The 25410-nt window shown below is 43.4% G+C and overlaps 1 protein-coding gene across 1 annotated transcript in view; it reads right to left on the bottom strand.

Moving 5' to 3' along the window:
• CNTNAP2 (contactin associated protein-like 2) overlaps positions 1 to 25410 on the bottom strand; it is a 2354843-nt gene that overhangs the window by 406922 nt on the left and 1922511 nt on the right. The window contains exon 16 of the mRNA XM_018046828.1: positions 19892 to 20019. Coding sequence (XP_017902317.1) covers positions 19892 to 20019 — 128 coding nt within the window. The remainder of the gene's footprint in view (positions 1 to 19891; positions 20020 to 25410) is intronic.

Raw genomic sequence — 25410 nt, forward strand, 5'->3', positions numbered from 1 at the left:
ACATCAACACATGGGGAAGACAGACAGCCATGTGATGAGGGAGACAGAGACTGGAGTTATGTTGCCATAAGCCAAGGAATGCCAGGAGCTACCACAAGCTAGAAAGATAGGAAGGATGCCCCCTACAGAGCCTCTGGAGGGAATGTGGCCCTACCAATACCTTCATTTTGGACTTTCAGGCTCTAGGATTGTGAGAGAATAAAATTCTGTTGTTTCAGCCCCCACTCTGCGGTATTTTGTTAAGACTGCCCCAGGAAACCAATGGGCTTCCTGAGCGGTGCTGGTGGCAAAGACCCTGCCTGTCAATGCAGGAGATGTGAAAGACGTGAGGTCGATCCCTGGGTCGGGAAGCTCCCCTGGAGGAGGGCTTGGCACCCCACTCCAGCATTCTTGCCTGGAGAATCCCATGAACAGAGGAGCCTGGTGGGCTACAGTCCATGGGGTCGCAAAGAGTCGGACACGACTGAAGTGACTTAGCATGCACACACGCAGGAAACTAACAGCTATTATCTTGTTCATGTGTTTGCAAGTCCTCAGCTCTTCACGGCGCTTGGGAACCTAGTGTCCACTGGATGGGGGCAGGCAATCTCTCTCTTATTACAGAAAAGGATGACAGAGGGCTTCCTGTTGTGGGTCTGGTGCAGCCTCACCAGTCCACAAAGGCTAAGAATATGGCTTCGGAGATAGTCAGTCTGGGTTAGATTCCAGCTCTGTCATTTACTATGTGACCTGAAGAAAATTACTGAAATCTCTGTCTTGGTTTTCTCATCTGTCAGATAAGGATAATAATATTACCATCTACAAATCAGCCCATCCTAAAGGAAATCAACCCTGAATATCCATTGGAAGGACTGATGCTGAAGCTGAGACTCCACTACTTTGACCATCTGATGCAAAGAACAGACACCTTGGAAAAGACCCTGATTCTGGGAAAGATTGAAGGCAGGAGAAGAAGGGGATGACAGAGGATGAGATGGTTAGATGGCATCACTGACTTGATAGACATGAGTTTGAGCAAGCTCCGGGAGATGGTGAAGGACAGGGAAGCCTGGTGTGCTGCAGTTCATGGGGTCACAGAGTCAGACATGTGTTAGTGACTGGAGAGCAAGAATAACTTTCTCCAGAGAACACCTGGAAGGATTAAATAAGTCAAATGTGTAAAGTGGTCATATCACACCTGACACATGGTAGATATTTAACAAATGCTATCTACAATCATTACTATCTGAGAATTGCTACCACTCCTGGGTGTCACTCGTAGGCCCAGGAGGGTACCAGGTAGGCTGTACCCCCTGCACGCAGAAAAGCACCAGGAAGAGAACAGAGAGCTTGGTTTCCTAAGAAGAGAACTCTCTCCTCTCCAGCGAACTGCTCCGAGGGGCACAGACTCACCATTAACTTAGGTCACCTCACCTTATCCTTCCAACAATTCTCAGCCATCCTTTACGTAACAAACAAAGATTTCTCCTCCTGGAGCAGACAGACCACCTGAACAGTGCTTCTCTGAGTAGGTAGTGAGTTTCTCTTCAAGTTTCCAGGGCTGCTGTAACAAAGTGCCACAACCTGGGTGCTTTAAACCACAAAGATTTATTCTCTGAGTCATCTGGAGGCTAGAAGTCTGAAATCCAGGTGTCACTAGGGTTGGTTCTCTCTGACAATTCTTCTGAATGTACTCCATGCCTATCTTATTTTCTGGGGTTGCCAACAATCCCTCACATTCCTTTCCTTGGGTGAGGACAACTCCCGTCTCTTTCTCTGTGTGTCCGTAACTCTATTTTCGCTTCCTATAAGGACGTCAGACAGGATGGTGGCCCACCTGAGTCCAGTATGACCATCTGCCAAGACCCTATTTCTACAAAAGGTCAAAATCACAGGCAATAAGCTTTAGAACTTCAACACATTTTTTGGGGGTCCTTCTTCAACCTATAACCAGCACTGTATATAAATGAAGCAAAACGGAAAAGCCTGCCGGTCACCAACAATTTTACAGATTTATTAAAATACTATAAGCTATCTTCCTTGGAGAGTTTTCCCACAATTAAGAAAGATGTCTAAAATTAGTAGCTTCAAAAAGGCTTAAAGGAAAAGATTTTGATTTCTATTATGAGACTCAGACAATGAGTTTTAAATACGTGTTTACGTTACATGATTGTCGCATGTGGACCTCTTGTAACCCTTTCATCAAATCACTTAATTTTCTTCATTAGCAATGTTCCTTTTATTTTTTAAAACACATACTGGAGAAAGATAAACTGCCTGAGCACTGGTCTTTGAAATTAAACGTAAGTGAAGAGTTTAATGTTTTAATTAAAGGAGACCTTCAAAAGACTACTCCCCTCCTATTTTTGGCTCACGCTCCCCACTGCTGACAGAATATATGAAGCTCTAGGTTTAGCATTTGCAGGGTTTTCTGGCTCCAAGTCAGGCCTCTCTTTCTCATTTGAATATATTTTTATGCAGGAATAGTTTGCTTTTTATCCGTTTGGGCTAATTACTGTCTTAGACACTCCAGCACCTGTCCCCATGTAAAATGCCCTCTCCTCATTCTCTCCAAAAGAAAATCTCTTCGATTCCACTAGGGGAGCCCACACCTTCTATCTTTTACCTTTGTATGCTTTCTTATAACGAGCTGGATCTGGTCATCTCTATCTTGTTAGAAGTTACACATTCTTTGATTGCAAAAACCATCAGTCATGACTCTGGGTAGCTTGTCACACTGTCTTGTATACAGCTGGTGCTCAAAATACATTCATCATTGATAATTGATTAATCCCCTTGATCCACTTCAGATTGGAATTCATTATTTCTGAATGACTTTAATTTGACAGAAATAATAGTGGTTGCATTTAGCAGTTTGCATTTAAGCTTAATTCATAGTAGTTTTACAAAATGAAGGAGTTTGTAAAAGTTTTATTCTTTTTTGTATAATATTCATAACTATCATTATTGAGAATTCACTGCATCAGTCACTGTTTTAGGCTTTTTATGTACATTTGTCTCATTTTATTCCCATTATAACCTTTTGTACTAAGTGTAATTATCTCTCTTTTACATATGAGGAAATTGAAGCTTAGTGACATTAAATAATTTTCCCAATGTCACACTACAGATACACGGAGAATTTGAGCCCAGGTCTGTCTGCCCCCAAACGCTGTGTTCTTAGCCAAACTTTCTTTAATTTCCGTGTCATAAAAATCTTCTTAAAAAGAGAGTCTTGGCCTCTACTCTAGAGATTCTGAAATCAGCCTCTCTGGGGGAAGGAGGGGCCTGGGAACCTGCATTTTGACAAGCACCCCAGGGAATGTTTGTGATCAGACACATTCTGAGAATACTCAACAATCTGATATGGTTTACCAGTATTCATGAGAAATCTCTGTGTCCAAGTTCTGTTGTTACCAGGCTGAGTGGGAGAGAGGGGGTCTGACTTCTGATCTAATTTTGCCTTCTTCCATCTCTAACAAGAATTCCTCCAACTACACTGAGTTCCAGTGGTTTTCAGCCTCTAGCTGGGGTTACCATGAGGTAGGGTCAGGACTGCGGCTTCCTGGGTGGCGCTAGTGGTAAAGAATCTGCCTGCCATTGCAGGAGACACAAGAGATGAGGGTTCGGTCCCTGGGTTGGCAAGATCCCCTAGAGGAGGGCATGGCAACCCACTCCAGTGTTCTTGCCTGGAAAATTCCATGGACAGAGGAGCTACAGTCCATGGAGTCACAAAGAGTCAGACACAACTGAGCACACACACAGACATACACACACACACACAGACACACACAGAGACACACACAGAGACACACAGACACACACAGATACACACACAGACACACACACACGCAGACACACACAGACACACACACAGACACACACATACACAGACACACACATACACAGACACACACACAGACAGACACAGACACACACACACAGACACACACAGATACACACACACAGACACACACACAGACACAGACACACACACAGACACACACAGACACACAGACACACACACACAGACACACACAGACACACACACAGACACACACAGATACACACAGACACACACAGATACACACACAGACACACACACACGCAGACACACACAGACACACACAGACACACACACAGACACACACAGACACACACACAGACACACACACAGACACACACAGACACACACACAGACATACACACACACACACAGACACACACAGACACACACACAGACACACACACAGACACACACAGACACATACAGAGACACACAGACACACACACAGACACACACAGAGACACACAGACACACACAGACACACACAGAGACACACAGACACACACACAGACACACACAGAGACACACAGACACACACAGATACACACACAGACACACACACACGCAGACACACACACAGACACACACACAGACATACACACAGACATAGACACACACACAGACACACACACAGACACACACACAGACACACACAGACACACACACAGACATACACACACACACACAGACACACACAGACACACACACAGACACACACACAGACACACACAGACACACACAGAGACGCACAGACACACACACAGACACGCACACACACGCAGACACACACAGACACACACAGACACACACACAGACACACACAGACACACACACAGACACACACACAGACACACACAGACACACACACAGACATACACACACACACAGACACACACACAGACACACACACAGACACACACAGACACACACACAGACACACACAGAGACACACAGACACACACAGATACACACACAGACACGCACACACACGCAGACACACACAGACACACACAGACACACACACACAGACACACACAGACACACACAGACACACACACAGACACACACACAGACACACACAGATATACACACACAGACACACACACAGACACACAGACACACGCACAGACACACAGACACAGACAAACAGACACAGACACACACACGCAGACACACAGACACATACAGACACACACACAGACACACACAGATACACACAGACACACACAGACACATACAGACACACACAGACACACACAGACACACACACAGACACACACAGACACAGACACACACACAGACACACACAGACACACAGACACACACACAGACACACACACATACACAGACACACACACATACACAGACACACACACAGACACACACACACAGACACGTACACACACAGACACACACACACGCAAACACACACACAGACATACACACAGACATACACACAGACATAGACACACACACAGACACACACACAGACACAGACACACAGACACACACACAGACACACACACAGACACACAGACACACACACAGACACACACACAGACACAGACACACAGACACACACACAGACACACACACAGACACACAGACACACACACAGACACACACACATGCAGACACACACAGACATACACAGACACACACACACAGACACACACACAGACACATACAGATACACACAGACACACACAGAGACACACACACACAGACACAGACAGAGACACACACACAGACACACACACACACAGACACAGACACACACAGACACACACACAGACACACACATACAGGTTCAGAATTGAGGTGACTGAAATAGTAGGACAAATGCTAAATTCTGAGGGTAAGCATATCTGTGTGTGTGTATGTGTGTGTGCATACGTACGTGTGTGTTTTTAACAGGACCAGAGGGAGGGAAAAATCTATATCTGAATAGAAATGGTAGAGACTATATTACTTTATTATAAACTAAGTGCCAGCCATTTTTTTCTTGATTGCCTGGTAGGTGGTCCTTGCAACGGGAAGCAAAACAGGTAGGAGGGAGTCCTGGTTCTTGCAATTACATAAGCCGAAGAGTAAGAAAAACATCTCCAGAGTTTTTCTCAAGAGTGACAAGTCCTAGGAATTGATGTTCTAAACTGAGATACTTTGGTTGGTTTCCTGTATCCTCCCAAGCATAATTTGCTGACTTGTAGGGCCATAAGGCAAACATGGCCCACAAAGAAATGACCAGTTTCAGATGGGATGTGGCTACCTGAGGCCCAGAGTGCGGTGAACAGGTCATCCTCTCTCCTCAATCCCAAAGAGAAGCTGTAAAGTTTGCTTTGATACGGATCCCACCCTGAACTGTAGTCTTATTTCTTATAGGGTGTTCAAGACGTGGCAACTTCTTTTTGGAGTGTTGGGATTTGGAGTGATATATGATACTTTTTTTGGAGAAAGATGCTTCACATCCACATATTTAGGAAAATGAAGCTGTTTGGAAGAGTGAGGTTGTTTTCAAGAATGAAGTTATCAGTTTGATATAAAGGTGTATTTGCATGTCGGGATGTCACCATCCACAACAGTGGTGTCTGATAAACCCTCAGCAGCAGAGGGAGCTCCGGGGGCTTATCAAGAAAGACACAGAAAGGAGCAGCTACAGACAGGGGGCATTTAGCTATGAATGCCCAGAGTTTGTGAGGACTGTCACAGAGTGTTTCGTTTGGGCAAGGTTACCCTTTGCTGATGGAAATAGCTCTCTGAAGACCCTGGGGCAGAGCTGCTGCTGTGGGAAAGGTGACTGTTACCTGCAGTGGTCCAGGGAAGACCATCTTGGCTGCCAACGTGGGCCTGCGTTCCCTAGCAACAGACACTAGCAACAGGGGACTTTCCATTCATGCTGGCACGTGGACATCAGCCTGTGGCTGGTTAAGCCAGCTCCCGTGAGAACCAACTCATATAAAGGTACACAGAAACTAAATGTGGGCTTTTTTCCTTTCATCTCGCCTCTCCTGAAAGAAGAGTGTAATTAACCTATCATAGGTTTTCAACCTGTCATTTCTTTTCTGGCTTATTAAGAGACACTAACCTGTATGCTGTTGGTTTGTGAAATCATTATAATACCCGCAGTGAACACCTGGTAAATAAATGGTTGGGAAAGACTATCTATCTCTGAGCATAATCTGCCCCAAACAAAACATGGGGTCATTAGCCTAAGACTGGAAAACTGTCCATTCTGTCTGCAGGCAAAGGAACATTCAAACTTAATTTGGGCATCAAACTATCCTTATACTGAAACAAGAACAAAAGTGCTTTTCCTGCGTAATCTTGAAGAATTAAGGCAGAGATTATGTTTTCTTGAAATACAGAAGTAAAAAATAAAGACACATTAGTAAAGAAACAAAATTATCAGAGTATCTTCTCTGCTTTAATTCTTTAGACATGTTCTCTTTTCACATATCCAATTCCAAGGTGTCAGGTTATTTAATAAAAAATGCTTTAATAAATGGTTTAATTTTAAAAGGTGTTTTTTTCTTTTTTGCTTTCTTTTTTTTTGTTGTTGTTGTTGGTATGGAGGCAGTCAGGACTAACTGTATTTTTGATTAAACCATAAGAGTAAGCCAAGTGCCCAGTGAAAATGAGGCTATCTCATGGCATTCTTGACTTCTTGAGCTAGTTCACTGTTATCTCATGCACGACAATGGGAAGGGGAACCATTTGGTGAAAGTCCGCAAAACATTTCTGCTAAATACCAGGGCATATTTTATGTTCAAGTCATCATTTGCATCCTATTCAGCACAATCAGTTAAATTCTCAAGTTCTAAATACCATAAAATAAAATTTATGAGGGTAGTCTACTAGAGTTGAATCAAGAAATACTTACAGCCTCAGGCAGGGATTACTGTAAAGGTTGCTGAGCCATTTCACTATCACTTAAGTCAAGAAAAACTTTGAACAGAAGAGGCACAGAGAGAATCTTAATGGGTAAATTACCTCTCTTTCATCAAAAGACCCAGCTATCCTTGCAGACTCTGGTTCTTTCCGTCACACTTCTGGACTGACTTACAATCTTGATCGTTAATCTTGAACTGGTATTTTTCCCTAATAGGTCACTTGAAGGTATGCATTTACTTTAGGACAACTGACTCTTGAACTGGCTCAAAGGTAAAATATATGGATAAGACACTGGAGTCCCTTTTCTTTTTAACTGGGGATTTTAAATCTAGTTCCATGGAGCTGCTTCTCAGGTGGTGCTAGTGGTAAAGAACCTGCCTGCCAATGCAGGAAACATGAGATGCGGGTTTGATCCCTGGATTGGGAAACTCCCCTGAAGGAGGGAAAGGCAACCTACTCCAGTATTCTTGCCTGGAAAATTCCATAGACAGGGGAGCCTGGAGGGCTACAGTCTATGGGGCTGCAAAGAGTCGGACACGACTGAGCACACCTACTTACCTTGGTAAATCTTTCCTTTAAGTCCAATTTTATGTTTAACTCATATTGACTGTTAGTTTACTCTCATATAATGAGACTTTGCTTTGCCAATAGGTGGATACAAATTAAAATGTACTGTTTTATATATGTACACATGGTGAGTTTTGAATTAGAATTCATTTTAATGATATTAATGCCATGTTACATAAGACTTGCCATAGTTTAGTATAGGCATCATTTTTTAACCCAGATTGCTGCTCTGGATCTATCAGCAAACTACAAAAAGAGGCTTTATTAAAAGTTTTCTTCAATAAAGTTCCTGAGTTTGCAGGGTCTGAATGGAGCTCAGATTGTGAAAAGAAGCTTTATGAAAAGCCAAGTAGGTATCATAAAATAGGTGAACTGGAACACAGTTTTAATTATGCCAGAGTGAGGTAGTTTATAGCTCACAGCTTAGCACCCTAACAATAGATTTGAAGTACTGACTAATTGTAATTTTGTCAGTAATAACCTTGAGACACGGGTAAACAAAAGTGTGGAACAGTGTGCTCGGATCTCTGAAGAGCCAGGGGGGTTAATCTAATTTAGATTAAACAATGAGTTCTATAAATTTAATGCTTCATGTGCATCTTAATTTAGACATGCCAGAGAAAATATAGAAACTTAGCAAAAGAGTTTTGTTTTTTTTTTAAATCCTTAATTTGAAGATAATCATCGGATTCAAGGGATTTTCAAAGCACAAAAGAATAAAAGTTTTCATTTAGTTAAGATGAATAAATGTGCAAAAGCCTTGTTGAGGTTAAAAAGAGTTGTGCATATAAATTAAGTGGTGGTTCCTCTCCTGGACCTCTGTAGCAATTATTGTCTCTGCAAGTTTTCTGCAATTTATCATGGAATGCCTGGTGGCACTGCCTCCATTGTTAGTCTGAAATGGTTATTGGAATCTTTTATTTAACCACTCATGGGCTTCCCAGGTGACCCTAGTGGTAAAGAACCTGCCTGCCAATGCAGGAGACACAAGAGACTGAGATTCGATCCCCGGGTTGGGAAGAACCCCTGAAGAAGGGCACAGCAGCCCACTGCAATACTCTTGCCTGAAGAATCCCATGGACAGAGGAGCCTGGCGGGCTACAGTCCACGTGGCTGCACAGAGCTGGACAGGACTGAAGTGACCGAGCATGCGTGCACACACTCATAGAGGACACGCAGTTGAGCGGCTGGCTGTGGCGGACGCCATCCCGGCAGGGGGTACAGACTCTGCCTGAGTCTCCGCCTACTCCTGGGAGTGAGGACAATAATCCTGCAAGCACACAGCGAAGAGAACTGGTTGGGTAACGGAGAATTTATCTGGTCTTTGTCCCAAGTTCCTAGAGCTTCTAGACCCTGGGAACTTCCTGATTGACCGGAGTGTCTTTGTTACTCGTGGTGGGCCCTCAGATCCTTTTAAGATGGAGAATGGCCTTACCTGGAAGAGCAACTGTGGGATTAGAGGCTCGGGGCTTTGAACCACCATGTTTCAGCGCCATCTCTAAGAAGGAGAAGGAAGGGAAGACAGAGACTGAGTTCGTTCATGCGGCCAATGACTTACTGATCCAAGCCTACAGTATGGGTACTCAGTTGCATCCGACTCTTTTCGACTCCACGGACTGAACCTGCCAGCGTCCTCTGTCCATGGAATTTTTCAGGCAAGAAAAGCTGGAGTGGGCTACCATTTCCTTCGCCAACATAATGAAACCCCAGTAAAAAATCTGGACAACCGAAGCTCAGGTGAGCTTCTCTAGTTAGTGACCCACACTGATATGCTGGAGGGTGACAGTCCCCACTCCGTGAGGAGAAGACACAGGGACTCTGCATTTTCAGCCCTCCCAGAACTCACCCCGTGCATCTGTCCATTCAGCCAGTCCTGATTTGTATCTCCTATGATAAAACATCGATCTGAAGCGCTGTGCTTTCCTGACTTCACCGAGTCATTGTAGTAAACCTTTGGTCCTGAGGAGCTAGTGCATGCATGCTAAGTTGCTTCAGCTGTGTTCGACTCTTTGTGATCCTATGGACCGTAGCTCACCAGGCCCCTCTGTCCATGGGATTCTCCAGGCAAGAATACTGGAGTGGGTTGCTGTGCCCTCCTCCAGGGGATCTTCTTGACCCAGGAATCGAACCTGCATCTGTTACACCTCCCGCATTGGCAGGTGGGTTCCTTTACCACTAGTGCCACTAGTGGGGAGCCCAAAGAAATGGTGGGAACCCCTAAATTTGTAGTCAGTTGGTCATAAGAACAGGTGGCCTGGGAATCCCCTCTATACTTGCCCTTGGGGTCTGAAGAAAAGGCAGATTTCTTAGGGGCTGTGAAATCTATGCTGATGCCAGGCATTTGGTGTTAAGAGTCCTGTTGTAGCTTCACAGAGAGAATTTCAGAATGGGGTCAGTTCTATGGAGAGTGGCAAGGTGTGGGTGACTGTTAACCGAGTGGGAAGGGAAGACAGTCTCAGAAGAGTTAATATCGCAGCTGAGACCTGTAGCCCAGGTGAGGCTCGACAAGGAGAAATTTCCAGGCAGAGGAAACCAGCAGGGACAAGTTCTTGAGGTGGCAACAAGCAAAGCACATTGGAGATATGAGACCAGTGGGGCTGGAATGGATGAACTGGAGATGACCGGAGGGTGGGACAGGTCAGCTGTGGTAAGGGTTGGCATCTTAAGAGCGAAGGGTAGAAGTCATAAAGTGCTACAATCTGAATTACAGCTTTGAAAAGACCCCCTGGATAATACTTCCATTACGATGGTGAATATGAACTTCACTCTGGAGGGCCTGTGTTTTTGTAGGCTCCTTGAAAGCAAGAAATGCAGTTTGTACTTCACTACACTCCAGGAGAGTTATGACCAACCTAGACAGCATGTTAAAAAGCAGAGACATTATTTTGCCAACAAAGGTCCATCTAGTCAAGGCTATGGTTTTTCCAGTAGTCATGTATGGATGTGAGAGCTGGACTGTAAAGAAAGCTGAGCACCAAAGAATTGGTGCTTTTGAACTGTAGTGTTGGAGAAAACTCTTGAGAGTCCCTTGGACTGCAAGGAGGTCCAACCAGTCCATCCTAAAGGAGATCAGTCCTGAGTGTTCATTGGAAGGACTGATGCTAAAGCTGAAACTCCAGTACTTTGGCCACCTCATGTGAAGAGCTGACTCATTGGAAAAGACCCTGATGCTGGGAAAGATTGAAGGTGGGAGGAGAAGGGGACGACAGAGGATGAGATGGTTGGATGGCATCACTGACTCGATGGACATGAGTTTGGGTGAACTCTGGGAGTTGGTGATGGACAGGGAGGCCTGACATGCTGTTGTCCATGGGGTCACAAAGAGTCGGACACAACTGAGCGACTAAACAGTCACACGATGTCTTTGATCAATGCTGAGTATATGTATAGAAGTTACCACATAATCTAGGCTGAAATCCAAGTCTGCATGGAGAAAGATGAGGACGTAAAGGTGAGAGGAAATCCCTACTCAAGCTGATCAGTGGGTGAATTGGCAGGTTACTGTGACTGAGCTTGAAAACCAGATAAAATCTAGATTAAAGAAATTCTGCCATAATTCCATATATTTTTCAAGTCCTGTGCATTTTCTCCCCAAATTATAAAAAAAAAAATTTACAATCTGGGTCAGAGGTTCAGCAAACTATGGCCTTCAGGCCAAATCCAGTCTGTTTCCTTTCTAAGTCACATTCTGTTCTAATCATCCACATGCATCTGTTTACATATTGTCAACAACAGCTTTCACACTGCAGGGCTGAGTGGTTCTAATAGCCTGTGTGGTCCCAAGGCCTAGAATACTTCCTGCAGATCTTTTATAGAAAAGGTTAACTGACTCTCTGCTTGGATGAAAGGCTCCTTTTGTGGTTGTCGTTGGGAACAGTGAGCGCCCTGCGTGTTCTTGGGCTCTTTGTGTGTTTTGCTAGAGTCCCCCTGGTTTTCCAAGGGTAGTTTCTGAAGAAGGCAGCAAGCTAAGGGGGTGGCTTCCATTTGCTGCCAGCAAGGGCGATGAGAGAGAAGGAAAGCGCGTTCTTTGCACGGACGGATATCACTTTGGGAGCTGAGCTCCAAGCAGGGGTTGTGGTCACCAACTCCAAGTCAGGAATGAGGCTACTCACTGGGTGCCAACCCTCAGCTATGAGAAAAGGTAGATTTTCTCCAAAAGCAGGGAAGAATTGAGGGCAAAGACAGTGGGATGTAGGATAGGGAGGTGGGCAGAGCTTTCTTGTTAGCAGGCTTGTCACTCTTCCCACAATGAATGAATGTAACAACAACGGAGGGGATGATAGTCAGAGAAAGCTGACCACGTGCAAAGCTGCAGGGAATTTCAGCTTAAAAGAGCCACTGCAGCGATGCAGCTGTGATTTTTCTCATTTGCAGCTGAGAAAAGGTTGTGAGCAGGAAGCAGAAGCTCAGAGAGGCTAAGGAACTGGTTCAAAGCACATGGCTGCTGAGGGAGGGAGCCGGGATGGGGAGACAGGTGTGTAGAATTCCCACATCTACACTATTCAACGTGCTGCTCTCCAATGCTGCTACTCAGAGCGCGGGCCACTAACCAGCAGCAGTCACAGTGGCACCTCTAGTCCTGGCCCAGACTTCCTGAATTGAAATCTGCATTTTACCAAGATCCCCGGGTGATTTCTGAGCACGTTAATGTTTGGGAAGCAGTGATACTCAAGGCCTCCAAACTTTTTCAAACTTCCACTAAGAATCCACGTTTCCATCCAAATTTCCACTTCATCAGACTTGTCACCCTCGATAAAACATAGGCTATAACCAACAAGGACCTACTGTGCGAACATAGAACTCTGCTTAGTGTTATGTGGCAGCCTGGATGGGAGGGGCGTTTAGGGGAGAATGGATATGTATGGTTGAGTCCCTTCACCATTCACCTGAAACTATCACAACTTGGTTAATTGGCTATACCCCAATAGAAAATAAAACTTTAAAAAACAAACCAACAGAAACATAAACCCATCCGGGACGGGAGCCATGTCCCACTTGCCTCAGTAAAGCCTGTTCGGTTGAATTAAATTCCAGGAGTAGATACTGGACAGATAAGAAACCGTTTCACCTAGTAATTTTCTTGATTCCAAGCATGTTCCACATCAGGAATTCTTAGAACCAGTGGAGCAGGCCTAACACACTTCTGTAAGAAGATTAGAGAGATGGCTTGGAAAGTTCAGCAGAGGAACCCAGTTGTGGGGATTCAATTCACAGAACAATGTCCCTCCTGCCTCTGGGATCCTGTGACAAGTTCAGAAAGGAGGAGACTTGCTCAGCCTGGCAGATCTCCTCTGGGGGAAGGGTGATTCCTCTGAACACAAGCAGGGTTGGAAAGGCAGCCACATGCACACAAATACCACATCCATTATCAGATATCATCACATCTATTATCCTAAAGGAAATCAATTGTGAATATTCACTGGAAGGACTGATTCTGAAGCTCTGATACTTTGGCCACCTGATGTGAAAAGCTGACTCATTGGAAAAGACCCTGATGCTGGGAAAGACTGAAAGCAGGAGGACAGAAGGGGACAACAGAGGATGAGATGGTTGGATGGCATCACCGACTTGATGGACAAGAGTCTAAGGAAATTCTGGGAGATAGGGAAAGACAGGGAAGCCTGGTGTGCTGCAGTTCATAGGGTGGCAAGGAGTCAGACCTGACTGAGCGACTTAACAACAACATTATCAAATAGAAATACCTTTTTTCCTCCCCAAACTGTAACTGATTTCACTGCTCATTTCCACAGTGGGTTTGCAGTTCAAGCTAAGTGGCCAAATAATATGAAAGCTGACACTTCCCCGGGGCTCTGTCCACTTCTAAACGTTTAAAAGCACTCCCGAGTCTGGAGACCAGAGAGAAGCTTCCTTCTTTCTGTATCTGCCGCCTTTGTCATTGGCGCTGCCCTCAGACATGCCCAGAGGGTTCAGTCCTTTCATGGGAATCAGCCTAGGTTTTGATCCTAAAAATTTCACTCTTCCTGCTAGTTCCTAGTGCCACTCCGGTGGCAACAGCAGCAGAGGCTGGGACATTAAGAAAAAAAATAATAGGAGTTAATGGTTTCTACACATAACTGTTCTCTTTTTTTTTAACCCCCTCGTTGGATGGTGGTGGTGGTTTAGTTGCTAAGTCGTGTCCGACTATTGCGACCCCATGGACTATAGCCTGCCAGGCTCTTCTGTCCCTTGGATTCTCTAGGCAAGAATCCTGGCCTGGGTTGCCATTTCCTTCTCCAGGGGATCTTCCCAACCCACGAATCGAACACAGGTGTCCTGCATTGCAGGCAGATTCTTTACCAACTGAGCTACAAGGGAAGCCCCTTGTTGGATACTATCAGCTAAAAAATTTCCTAGAACCAGAAGTAAGAACAAAACACAAAAACCTTGAAGTCACTAACTTTCTGTCTCTGACGCTGAGCTTTCTGTCAGGTCTTCAGTCGGCTGATCCCACAGTAGGGCAAGAGGAAGTGCTCAGCACCACCTTAGTACTCCGCTTGGCTGTTGGTGGGCAGGGGCCCGGGGTCAGGATTCCAGGTCAAAGCTCTCTGTTTGGATCTCAGCATGCATCTTGGCTACTGGGAATTATTAAAGATGAAGGCTCTTGTTGAACTCTCTCTCCACGTGCTCTGCCATAAACAAGCTGGGAGCCCCTGGCTCGATCACTTAACCTCCCTGGAGCCAAGTTCCCATGTCTGGAAACTCAGAGATTTGCACTGTCTGATCTCTAAGTGTCTTTCACCGCTAGAATGTTGCTGATTCTGTGTTTGTGCTTTTAGATGTACTTGACCCAAGGACATACAGCTACATTTCATGGGAAGAAATGGGGAAAGGAAAAGAGCTTGGAGCATCTTCTGAGGACATAGTTACGAGAGTGATCCAGTGTGATCCATTCTGGAATTTGCTCTGGAACCACACAGATCTCCTGGCTCCAGCTCTTATTGGCAAACCACGCAATAAGTCTATTTTCTCCTTGGTACAAAACACAAAGATATCATCAGATAGAGGATATTGGAAGAATCAGGAGAAAATGAATATAAAGTGCTTGTTACAGCCTGCCTAAGGGGCTTCCCTGATGGCCCAGTGGTAAAAAATCCAGCTGCTAATGCAGGAGATGCAGATTCGATCCTTGGGTTGGGAAGATCGCCCTGGAGCAGGAAATGGCTACCAGCTCCAGGATTCTTATTTAGAAAATCCCAGGGACAGAGGAGCCTGGGGGGCTACGGTCCATGGGGTCGCAACTACATGACTTAGCGACTAAATCACCAGCATCACCCGCATGCTGGGCCCTTTCCCTTTCTTGTCTCTTCCAAGCGTGAGACAGCAGAGACAAGGGCCTGTTTGAGCCCCTGGGGCCCTCTTACGGGGAATGATACTCATTTGAACCCCTCACTGAAGTGTCTTATCTTTGGAGAAACGACATGTTAGATACAGTCCTTGCTCTGTCCTTCTGGGTAAGGTTAATGGCCAGGGAAGGCCCTGGTTTATAAACGTCTTACAGTAGAGGGTGGCCTTTACACATCTCCGGCACACAGGATTGCATTCCCAAAGAACACGTGTCCACTGTCATTTGGATAAAGCTCCATCATCATCTTTATTTCTTTTGTTGTCTCTGGCCTCGGAGTGTCCTTAAATAGGATGGTGTCTGCCTTACCTTTGCTTATTGGCCTCTCAGAGTCACCTCTGCAACTCTAAGAACCTGAACTGACATCTTAAACATCCACCGTGACTACAGCGCTCTGCCTGCCATGCTAACAGCAAGGTGGGTTTCTGGCCTGGACTCAGAGGTCCTTGGGGCTTTCCAGGTGGTGATAGTAGTAAATAACCTGTCTGCCAAGGCAGGAGACACAAGAGATGCAGGTTTGATCCCTGTTTTGGGAAGATGCCCTGGAGGAGGAAACGGCAACCTACTCCAGTATTCTTGCCTGGAGAATTCCGTGGACAGAGGAGCTTAGTGGGTTATAGTCCATAGGGTTGCAAAGAGTCGGACATGACTGAAATGACTTGGCACGCAGAGGTCCTTGAGTAACACGTTCTCCTGATTGTTTCTACCCAAGTGTATTCAAAACACTTGCTTTTGTAATAAACTTGCTCTTAATTAATTGTTTAAAGTCCCTGTATCCCTATAGGAGATATGAGGACTCTCTGCCTCATATGGTTGAGAATAAGACAATTATCTAGCAAGTACTTCCCTTCTACAATTAATTATAGTCTCTATATATAGTTACAAAAAGGATTTCTACCTCCCAAACCTGACATAATTTGTTTTTGAACTAATTCCATAGAAGCTCAGCAACCTCCTGCAAGAAAAATTATATATTAAATTTGAAAACAATTTCTATTCTATCAGCCCTTTCAATCCTCTAAATAGATAGCTCCATTGTTTCTCCTAGGTGAGTATGTGTGATTTAGGGTGGGGGGAGATTTGTAATTTTACGCTACTTTTTATCTTAGCTAACCATCTGTCCTCAGTCACACTTTCAGTTTCATTTAGATTTGAGGTTTCCATTTAAATGTGTTCAAATAAGAAGACACCAAAGTCTGAGGGCATCAGCATTTTACAGTGCTATATGGGAAATGCAGCAGATTCTGGAATTCACTGATTTTTCTTAGCATTTTGATTATATGGGTCTATGAGTTCAGATGAATCAAAGTAAAAATGAAACTCAGCAGGCATGATGAAATCAACTGAAGCCGCCGAAACGGTTGGTCAGAGCCCACAAAAATTGTTTCATTCTCTAAGACTGGGGGGATAGAACCAGACCTAATTCAAGACAGAGCTTCTGAGGGCTGTCATCATTCAAGTCCTCAAATAGAGAAAGACATTCCTCAGCAGCAGATTTGGTTTTTTAAACTGTAGCTTTGCACAGACTTCAGTAAATGACACAGAGTTAATCTCTACAAACAAGAGGATATATGTACGATGTCACTTTTCAAGTTATACAAATTAGAATTTAATTCCCCTGACATTCACGCAGTATTGGTAACTGGATGCGAGCGGGGAGAGACCCAGATGACATATATTTAAAACAATTTAATTTCTGCTGTAGACTTAGAGATGTGAATGGAGACAAGGAAACAAGCCTGACCTTGTGCAGAGGAAGCTGTGTATATTCTCTGCTCTGTCTTTCCTCTGGGAGCCTCACAGAGGCTGTGAGAGGGCACAGAAGTTTGTTGCTTAAATGACATTTTCAAAGAAATATTTTGTTCATTTGTAAAACAGAAAGGCTAATATTTACCTTACCCAGCTCACAGGGGGCTCTATCCAAGGAAACCACACATGAGTAAAACCTGGGAAATGCTATGATGTGGGCACTTTGTCATTACTGGGTCCACGTTAGAACATTCTGAAAAGGAAGGTGGGCATCAAAACTGCTAACTGCTACTTGGCAGTTCAGGTACGAGGTATGGAATATTGCCAGTTGCCTGCAAAAACCGAAGACTTCTCTCTCTTGGACACAAAAATATTCCACATAATTGCAGTTAAAGATTCACTGTGCTTTTGTTCGCATGAAATATCAGGAAAAATATGGATTAAGAAGTACTGATGAAGCTGCAGTCCTACAAGAAGCTGGAGGCCATACAGTGTCAGTGAGCAGGACAGCTCTTTGTCTATCAACCGTCCTAAGAATGTTTCTAAAAGCAACAGCCTTGGGAGAAAAATACAAATGAACACTGACCACCAGACTTCTGCTATTTCCCCTTTTAAATATAAAGACTTCCTGAAACATGTATCACTTCTTTCTTCAGCATCAGCTGCAATACTTTTACATCACAAATTTATTAAATTATCAAACATCTTGTGTTTTCCAATACTTTTGTATGTGCTTTTCACAAAACATGACTTTTTTTTTAAATTCACAGAATACCTAGTAAAGTGCTAGATAAATAGCAGACACTTAATAAGTTCTTCCTGAGGACTGATTTAGTATGAGCAAACACGCTAATATTAGCTACAAACTGTTAATATACTCCCACATATACTATTTAATGTAGCTGGGATCTTTTCTTTAAGAATGGTAACAAAAATCTGCAGAAGCTGGGTTTCATAACTATATGAGCTAATTCATTACTTAAGGGGAACCCCTTATCTAATTCAAAGCTAACTTCATGATTAGAATTGATAAGTGAGAATATCTTTATATATAAATGAGTAATTATGACGAAAAGAAACTGATTTTCACTGGACAACACATGAGAACCTGCCTATTTTGAGCATGACACTATAATCCATCTCTCAAAATATGTTTAAAATGCATCTATATTATTATTTTTTGTCAATATCTTTTTCTTAAGCAGTTGAAACTAATTTCTTATCATACAGTTCTGTTAAAGTTGACTTGACAAAAGAAGTATTATTGTCTAGTAAATGCATGATAAAGTTCTTTTGACCAATTTAATTTTAAGGATAGCGCATTCATTTGTAAAAAGAGAAAAATCAGGACAGGCTCCATCTCTCCTTTGTATCCGGTACATCGTGCGGTTTAACTGCCGACAGCCTCGACGTACTAAGCAGTAAGCAGCTGAGCACGCATCGTTACATTCCTTAGGACACTTCCTTGAGTGGATGCAAGAATTTATTATATTGAGTAGGTCTAATTCTCCCTTTATTTATGGAAGCGGTAATAACAGTCCATCTCACAGAATGCTTCGCTAGGAGGACTCCAGATCTGGGCACTAAAATCTTTATGGCCTCCTCAGGAGAAGTTGGGATGCGGGTGGTATTCTCAGCACCACAGCTGAGAAAAAGAGGGATCTGCCTGAGGTCTCCAGGCAAGTCAGTTACCCAGGGAACAGAATCCAGGTCTCCTGATGCCCTGCACACAATCACAAAAGCACAGAACTCCCGGAAGGGTTGCCCAAATCACGTGTGCCAACAAGAAGAGGGGAAATGAGACCCAGGATGCTCATCGCAGAATCCCCATAGCAACCTGTCACCATCTCCCTCTGACTGCACATAAAGCACACTGAAGGGTATCACCAAGCATAAAATCCTGATGGTACCCTTAATTAGGTGGGATCACTGCTCTCACTCCCTGACTTCCTGCAGCCCCAAATTCCTTTCTGTGGTGCCGAAACTCGAAAGCAAGATGTAGTTACAGAAACACTCTTTGGCTTACAAGGGACCATCAAGCTCTGATGATGATGAAACTTGATAGCAATAATGTCAAACTTTATATGACCATAATCCGAGTTTACAATGATACATTAAGCCATAATGTGACTATTTATATCACCATAAACTCAGTTTATGGTGATATAAATAGTCATGCTAATGGCATTAACAGCAGCACTCAGTGGAATCACAGCTGTTGAGTGCTGCTTATGCTATTAGCTTTGCTGCTTATATCACCATAAACTTAGGTAGTCACAGTCGTTACCTACAAATATACAAGAAAGATGAACGTCCACGCTTTATGCCCAGATCTAGGCTCCAATAGGGAGACATTTTAGCTGTCATCCTCCTCTATGTATTAAGGTCTACTTAGCCCTCTATTTGGCTCTGTTTATACCAAAGAGCAATCTGTTTTTCTGCCAACCTCTGATTTGCCAGGAAACACTATTTAAAATTGATAAGAAGGTGCAAGCCACCACTGCAGGCACACTTACTGTCTCCTTGGCAGCGCAGGGGACCCACACTCAGTTTGGCTTCTGAGCCTTGCCGGTCGGTATCTCCAACCACCACCTGGCTGACGGGCAGGTGATCTTTGTAGGATAAGAAACCAGCATCCTTTCTCCTGAATCACAAGGAAAGACAAACACATGAGGAGGCTACGTTAGAAACACATCTTTTCTGATTATTGTTTAAGTTGTCCGACAAGTGACCACATTCCAATAACAGCTCAGAGAACCACAGTTAAAGAGTTGCTCGTCTCTTCCACTTGGTGGTTTTGCAACTCATGGCTCAGAAGCAACTGCGACCTCTTTGCTTTCTGGAAAACAGAACTGATGCTCTGCTTTCCTGAGTCACAACCAGAACACAGCACACTGTTTCAGGCTGAGTGTAGACTACCACGTTGCTTGAAGCACTCACATCAAACACCTGAGCATGTGTGTAGTTTGCTGCTGTCATGGAATTGAAAGTTCAACAAAGTCAACGAGATCTCTTGCGTAAAATGAGAAACAAAGCCCTATTAAAAAAAATACCCTTGTCTCTTTAATTGCTTTCTTTCCTGCTGTGCATCAGCTAAATAAGAGACATTTTTTGTTCCTTCATCTCTTGTTTATTTTAACAACCAAAAGACTTTAAGTTTCCAACACAGAGCAGGTGCTCACTAAGTGTCTATTTCCATCTATAATGAGGAGTGGAGTTTAGATGCAAGCCCAACCTGGCTTGTTTCTTGGATTTCTCCTCCTGTTTATGCTTATCTTGCCATCTTGTTTCAGGCCTCCTAACTCAACCCTGTGCCCACCCTAAATAGAGGGAGAGAGCAAGGCTAGTTGCGAAGCACTGAGTCTAGGATGAAGCATAGAAATACACAAGATGTCCTTGGGGATGGAGCCACGGTGAGTTATGTGGCAGGACAGATTTTACCTTGGCAGGAAATGCCTGGCCCTCATCCTCTTTTTGCACTGCTGTGGCTGAGAGATCCCCTGACTTGGGGCTGGATGGCTGGGAGGTGCACAACAGGATCAAGTCATTCCACAGATTTATCTTTTTGCATGATTTTGTGCACTGTTCAGCCTAAACGTAAATGAGAATTTTGAAACTGTATGTACAACTGATCACAGGAGAGACAACTGATTTTGGATGACGGAAGAACGAGAGAGAGAGTACAGTAGTCAGGTGAAAGATCTGCCAGTTGCCTCTCTTGCTGGCAATTGAGGAGAAGCAAACTTGGAGACCTGCCTCCAAAATGCTGTGCTGTTAGCAGCAGTTAATGGCTCCTCTGACTTTCTAGAACGTCACTGAACACACGCTCCCTCGTGTGTCAGGACCCACAGAAACCCAGGAAGGAGTCACAGAATTTAGCCAGTGGACCCCAAACAAGTTTATTTTCCACTGCTTTGGTTATGTCTGTGTTTCCAAGATAAAGTTAACTTTAAAAAAAAAATCAAATGAGAGCAAGATCATGCAGAAAAGCACTGTAGCTCTTACTGACATTGCAGCTACTGATGATCCAGCCTCAAATAATTTGTAAGCCCACCTCCTGGTAACTCAGACAGTAAAGAATCTGCCTGCAATGCAGAAGACCTGGGTTCAATCCCTGGATCAGGAAGATCCTCTGGAGAAGGGAGTGGCTACCCACTCCAGCATTCTTGCCTGGAGAATTCCATGGACAGAGGAGCCTGGTGGGCTATAGTCTGTGGGGTCACAAAAGAGTTGGACACGACTGAGTGCCTAACACTTTCACTCCTTATATTAGAAGTTCTATCAGTTAATATTATGTCAGAGAGGGAAGAAAGTCTTTGCTATTAAATTTTCATATTTAGTGTTTCTTAAGGGACAATAAATGCAAACACCCTTATAATCTGACAATCTACTGGAATAATGTACCTTCCTGTGGAATGTCAGGTTGAGATTCTCTACCAGTTCATTATCATCTAAGTAAGGGATCTGCAAGCTAAGAGCTGAGAAAAATTCATCTTATTCCTTTTTCTGGGATGGACCATAAGCTATTTAAAATTTGTTTTAAACAGTTGAAAAGAAATCCAAAGCAGAGCAATATTTTATGCCATATGAAAATTACATAAAAATGAAAGTCAGTGTCCATATGTAAAATTTTACTGAAATAAAACTTCTAATTAAAAAAAAATTTTTCTTTTTAATTTTTCTTTCTTTTTTACATATCGTCTATGGTGTCTCCAGGTTACGTCGGCAGAGTTGAGTAGCTGTGATAGAGACCATATGGCCCTCAATGCCTAAAATATTGTCTGGCCTTTTAAGAACATGCTGTCAACTCTTACTCCATATCATCAGTATCCATTTTTCCTTTGGGAACTGACTGGTCAAATATCCCACTGATAATCACGGTGGCCTAATGTGCAACTTATCCCACAGTTGAGTGTAGGGTTAGGGAAGGGACATGAGACTATCTTTGAGGTGGCGGCAGGGGAGGGGGGGAACATTTAAGCTGACATTTATTCACTCTAGCAGTGAGAAGGCAATGGCACCCCACTCCAGTACTCTTGCCTGGAAAATCCCATGGACGAAGGAGCCTGGTGGGCTGCAGTCCATGGGGTCTCTAGGAGTTGGACACAATTGAGCAAATTCACTTTCACTTTTCACTTTTATGCACTGGAGAAGGAAATGGCAACCCACTCCAGTGTTCTTGCCTGGAGAATCCCAGGGACAGGGGAGCCTGGTGGGCTGCCATCTATGGGGTCACGCAGAGTCGGACACGACTGAAGCGACTTAGCAGCAGCAGCAGCAACAGCAGTGAGAAATAACTTAGAACTTATTAATAATCAATGTTTTGATTGAGGTTGCACTACGTGACCGCCACATGTCAGGATGCTCAACATCTTTACCTGATACTTGGTATCGTCAGTTCATTTATGATGAATGAGAAAGTGACTACTTTATAACAAATCTTGTGCTAATAAAAGAGTAGTTTGAAAACAAATGCTTGGAAATATTCTAATCATTATGTAATATTATTGCCAAAATTGATTTGTGCGGGCTTCCCTGGTGGCTCAGATGGTAAAGCGTCTACCTACAATGCGGGAGACCAGGGTTCAGTCCCTGGGTCAGGAAGATCTCCTGGAGAAGGAAATGGCAACTCACTCCAGTACTCTTGCCTGGAGAATCCCATGGACGGAGGAGCCTGGTAGCTACAGTCCATGGGGTCACAAAGAGTCGGACATGACTGAGCGACCTCACGTCCGACTCCTAGCGACCCCATGGACTGCAGCCCACCAGGCTGTGCATAATCTCATAAGAATTTACATATCTATATACTTCTACAACTTAGAAACATAGTTTTAAAATATATGTAATAAATTGGTAAATGTAGAGCTCCAATGGATTTTGGACTTAGTTTATAATACTGAAATGGGTCATTAATTACTTTGCAAATAAAACTGACTCAGAGATGATAGAAATTTACTACATTTTATCAAAACCTTCACATTTTTGGTCAATAAAGCTGAAAAATTAACATCATGATTCATTTGAAAATATACTTTTATCTAGTTTGTTATACGTACCTTGAGGTAATATTTTTCAACTGTGATAGCCAATAAAGTCAAGTGTCAAAATGAAAAAAAACACAGAATAGAGGCAGATCTTCAAATTAGTAACTCAAGACTATATAAAATAATATGTATTTAATGCGATTCATGGGGTCGCAAAGAGTCGGACACGACGGAGCGACTGAACTGAACTGAATCACATCACAGCTATAAAACCAATTAAAGGCAAAAACGATTAATTTCTATTACTATTTTAGAAAAAATATTAATGCTAACTTTATTTCATTTTTAAAAATTTTGTTTTATATTGAACATAAAATGTTATGTCTTAGTTTTATACTTATTTATAAATATGTATTTAAATATTTTGAAAAATAGGAAAAGGATCAAAACTAGGAACACTGCTCTAATTCATAGGAAACAATAACAACAATAGGGTATCTACCACCGAGCACCTGTGTACACTACACTGTTTCTTGTAGATAGCATCTAATCTGAAATCAATTCTTCCATAGAGGCATCATTATCCCCATTTAACTGACGAGAATCAGATAATTTATCTTGACCAAGGTCACCAGCTCAATAACCATAGTGTCTGGATTCAGTTCTAGATTATCTGGATCCTAATCAAGGATTTTCCAAGGGGCGGGGGATGGAGAGGAAAAGCAAAACAGAAGAAAACCAAAAAGCAACTATGTTAATTCAAAACCCTTTTTATTTTCATTTACAGGTGAAGTGAAAATGTACTTTTAAAGATAGCTATCTTGAAATGTTGAGAAAATTATTTATAATTAGTAAATTGAAGGTACTGTAATGTTATATTCACAAACATCCCCTGCACCATCAACATACTTAGTAAAAGTGATCTAGAACTACCCCAGACCCCAAACTAATCACCATCTTTAGTGGTACATAGAAGTTTACAAAAGGTTACAATTCAGCTAATACACAAATCCCCCTTAGCCGCAGGGATATGTTCGAAGATACCCAGTGGATGGCTGAAATCATGGATAGTACTGAACCCTATATGTACTACGCTTTTTCCTATGTTGTTCAGTTGCTAAGCCATATCTGACTCTTTGAGACCCCGTGGACTACAGCACGCCATGCTTCCCTGTCCTACTATCTCCTGGAGTTTGCTCAAATTCATGTCCATTGAGTCAGCGACGCCATCCAACCACCTCATCCTCTACCACCCTCTTCTCCTTTTGTCTTCAATGTTTCCCAGCATCAAGGTATTTTAAAATGAGTCAGCTCTTTGCATCACAAGGCCAAAGTATTGGAGCTTCAACTTCAGCAGCAGTCCTGCCAGTGAATATTCAGGGTTAATTTTCTTTAGGATTGACTGGTTTGATCTCCTTGCAGTCCAAGGAACTCTCAAGAGTCTTCTCAGTTCAGTTCAGTCACTCAGTCATGTCCGACTCTTTGCAGCCCCATGGACTGCAGCACACCAGGCCTCCGTGTCCATCACCAACCCCCAGAGCTTGCTCAAACTCATGTCCATAGTCGGTGATGCCATCCAACCATCTCATCCTCTGTTGTCCCCTTCTCCTTCTGCCCTCAATCTTCCCCAGCATCAGGGTCTTTTCCAATGAGTCAGTTCTTCGCATCAGGTGGCCAAAGGATTGGAGTTTCAGCTTCAGCATCAGTCCTTCAAATGAATATTCAGGACTGATTTCCTTTAGGATTGACTGGTCTGATCTCCCTGCAGTCCCAGGGACTCTTAAGAGTCTTCTCCAACACCACAGTTCAAAAGCATCAATTCTTTGGCGCTTAGCTTTCCTTATAGGCCACCTCTCACATCTATATGTGACTACTGGAAAAACCATAGTTTTGAAGTGTCTTCTCCAGCATCACAATTTGAAAGCTTTTACCTATACCTACTCTATATATCTGTGATAAAGAGTAATTTATAAATGAGGTACAATATGGAATTAACACCTAATGGTAAAATAAGACAGTTATAACAATATAGCATTATAAAGATGTGAGCG

The sequence above is a fragment of the Capra hircus genome, chromosome 4 (assembly GCF_001704415.2).
Source record: "Capra hircus breed San Clemente chromosome 4, ASM170441v1, whole genome shotgun sequence".
In the NCBI taxonomy this organism is placed as follows: Eukaryota; Metazoa; Chordata; class Mammalia; order Artiodactyla; family Bovidae; genus Capra; species Capra hircus.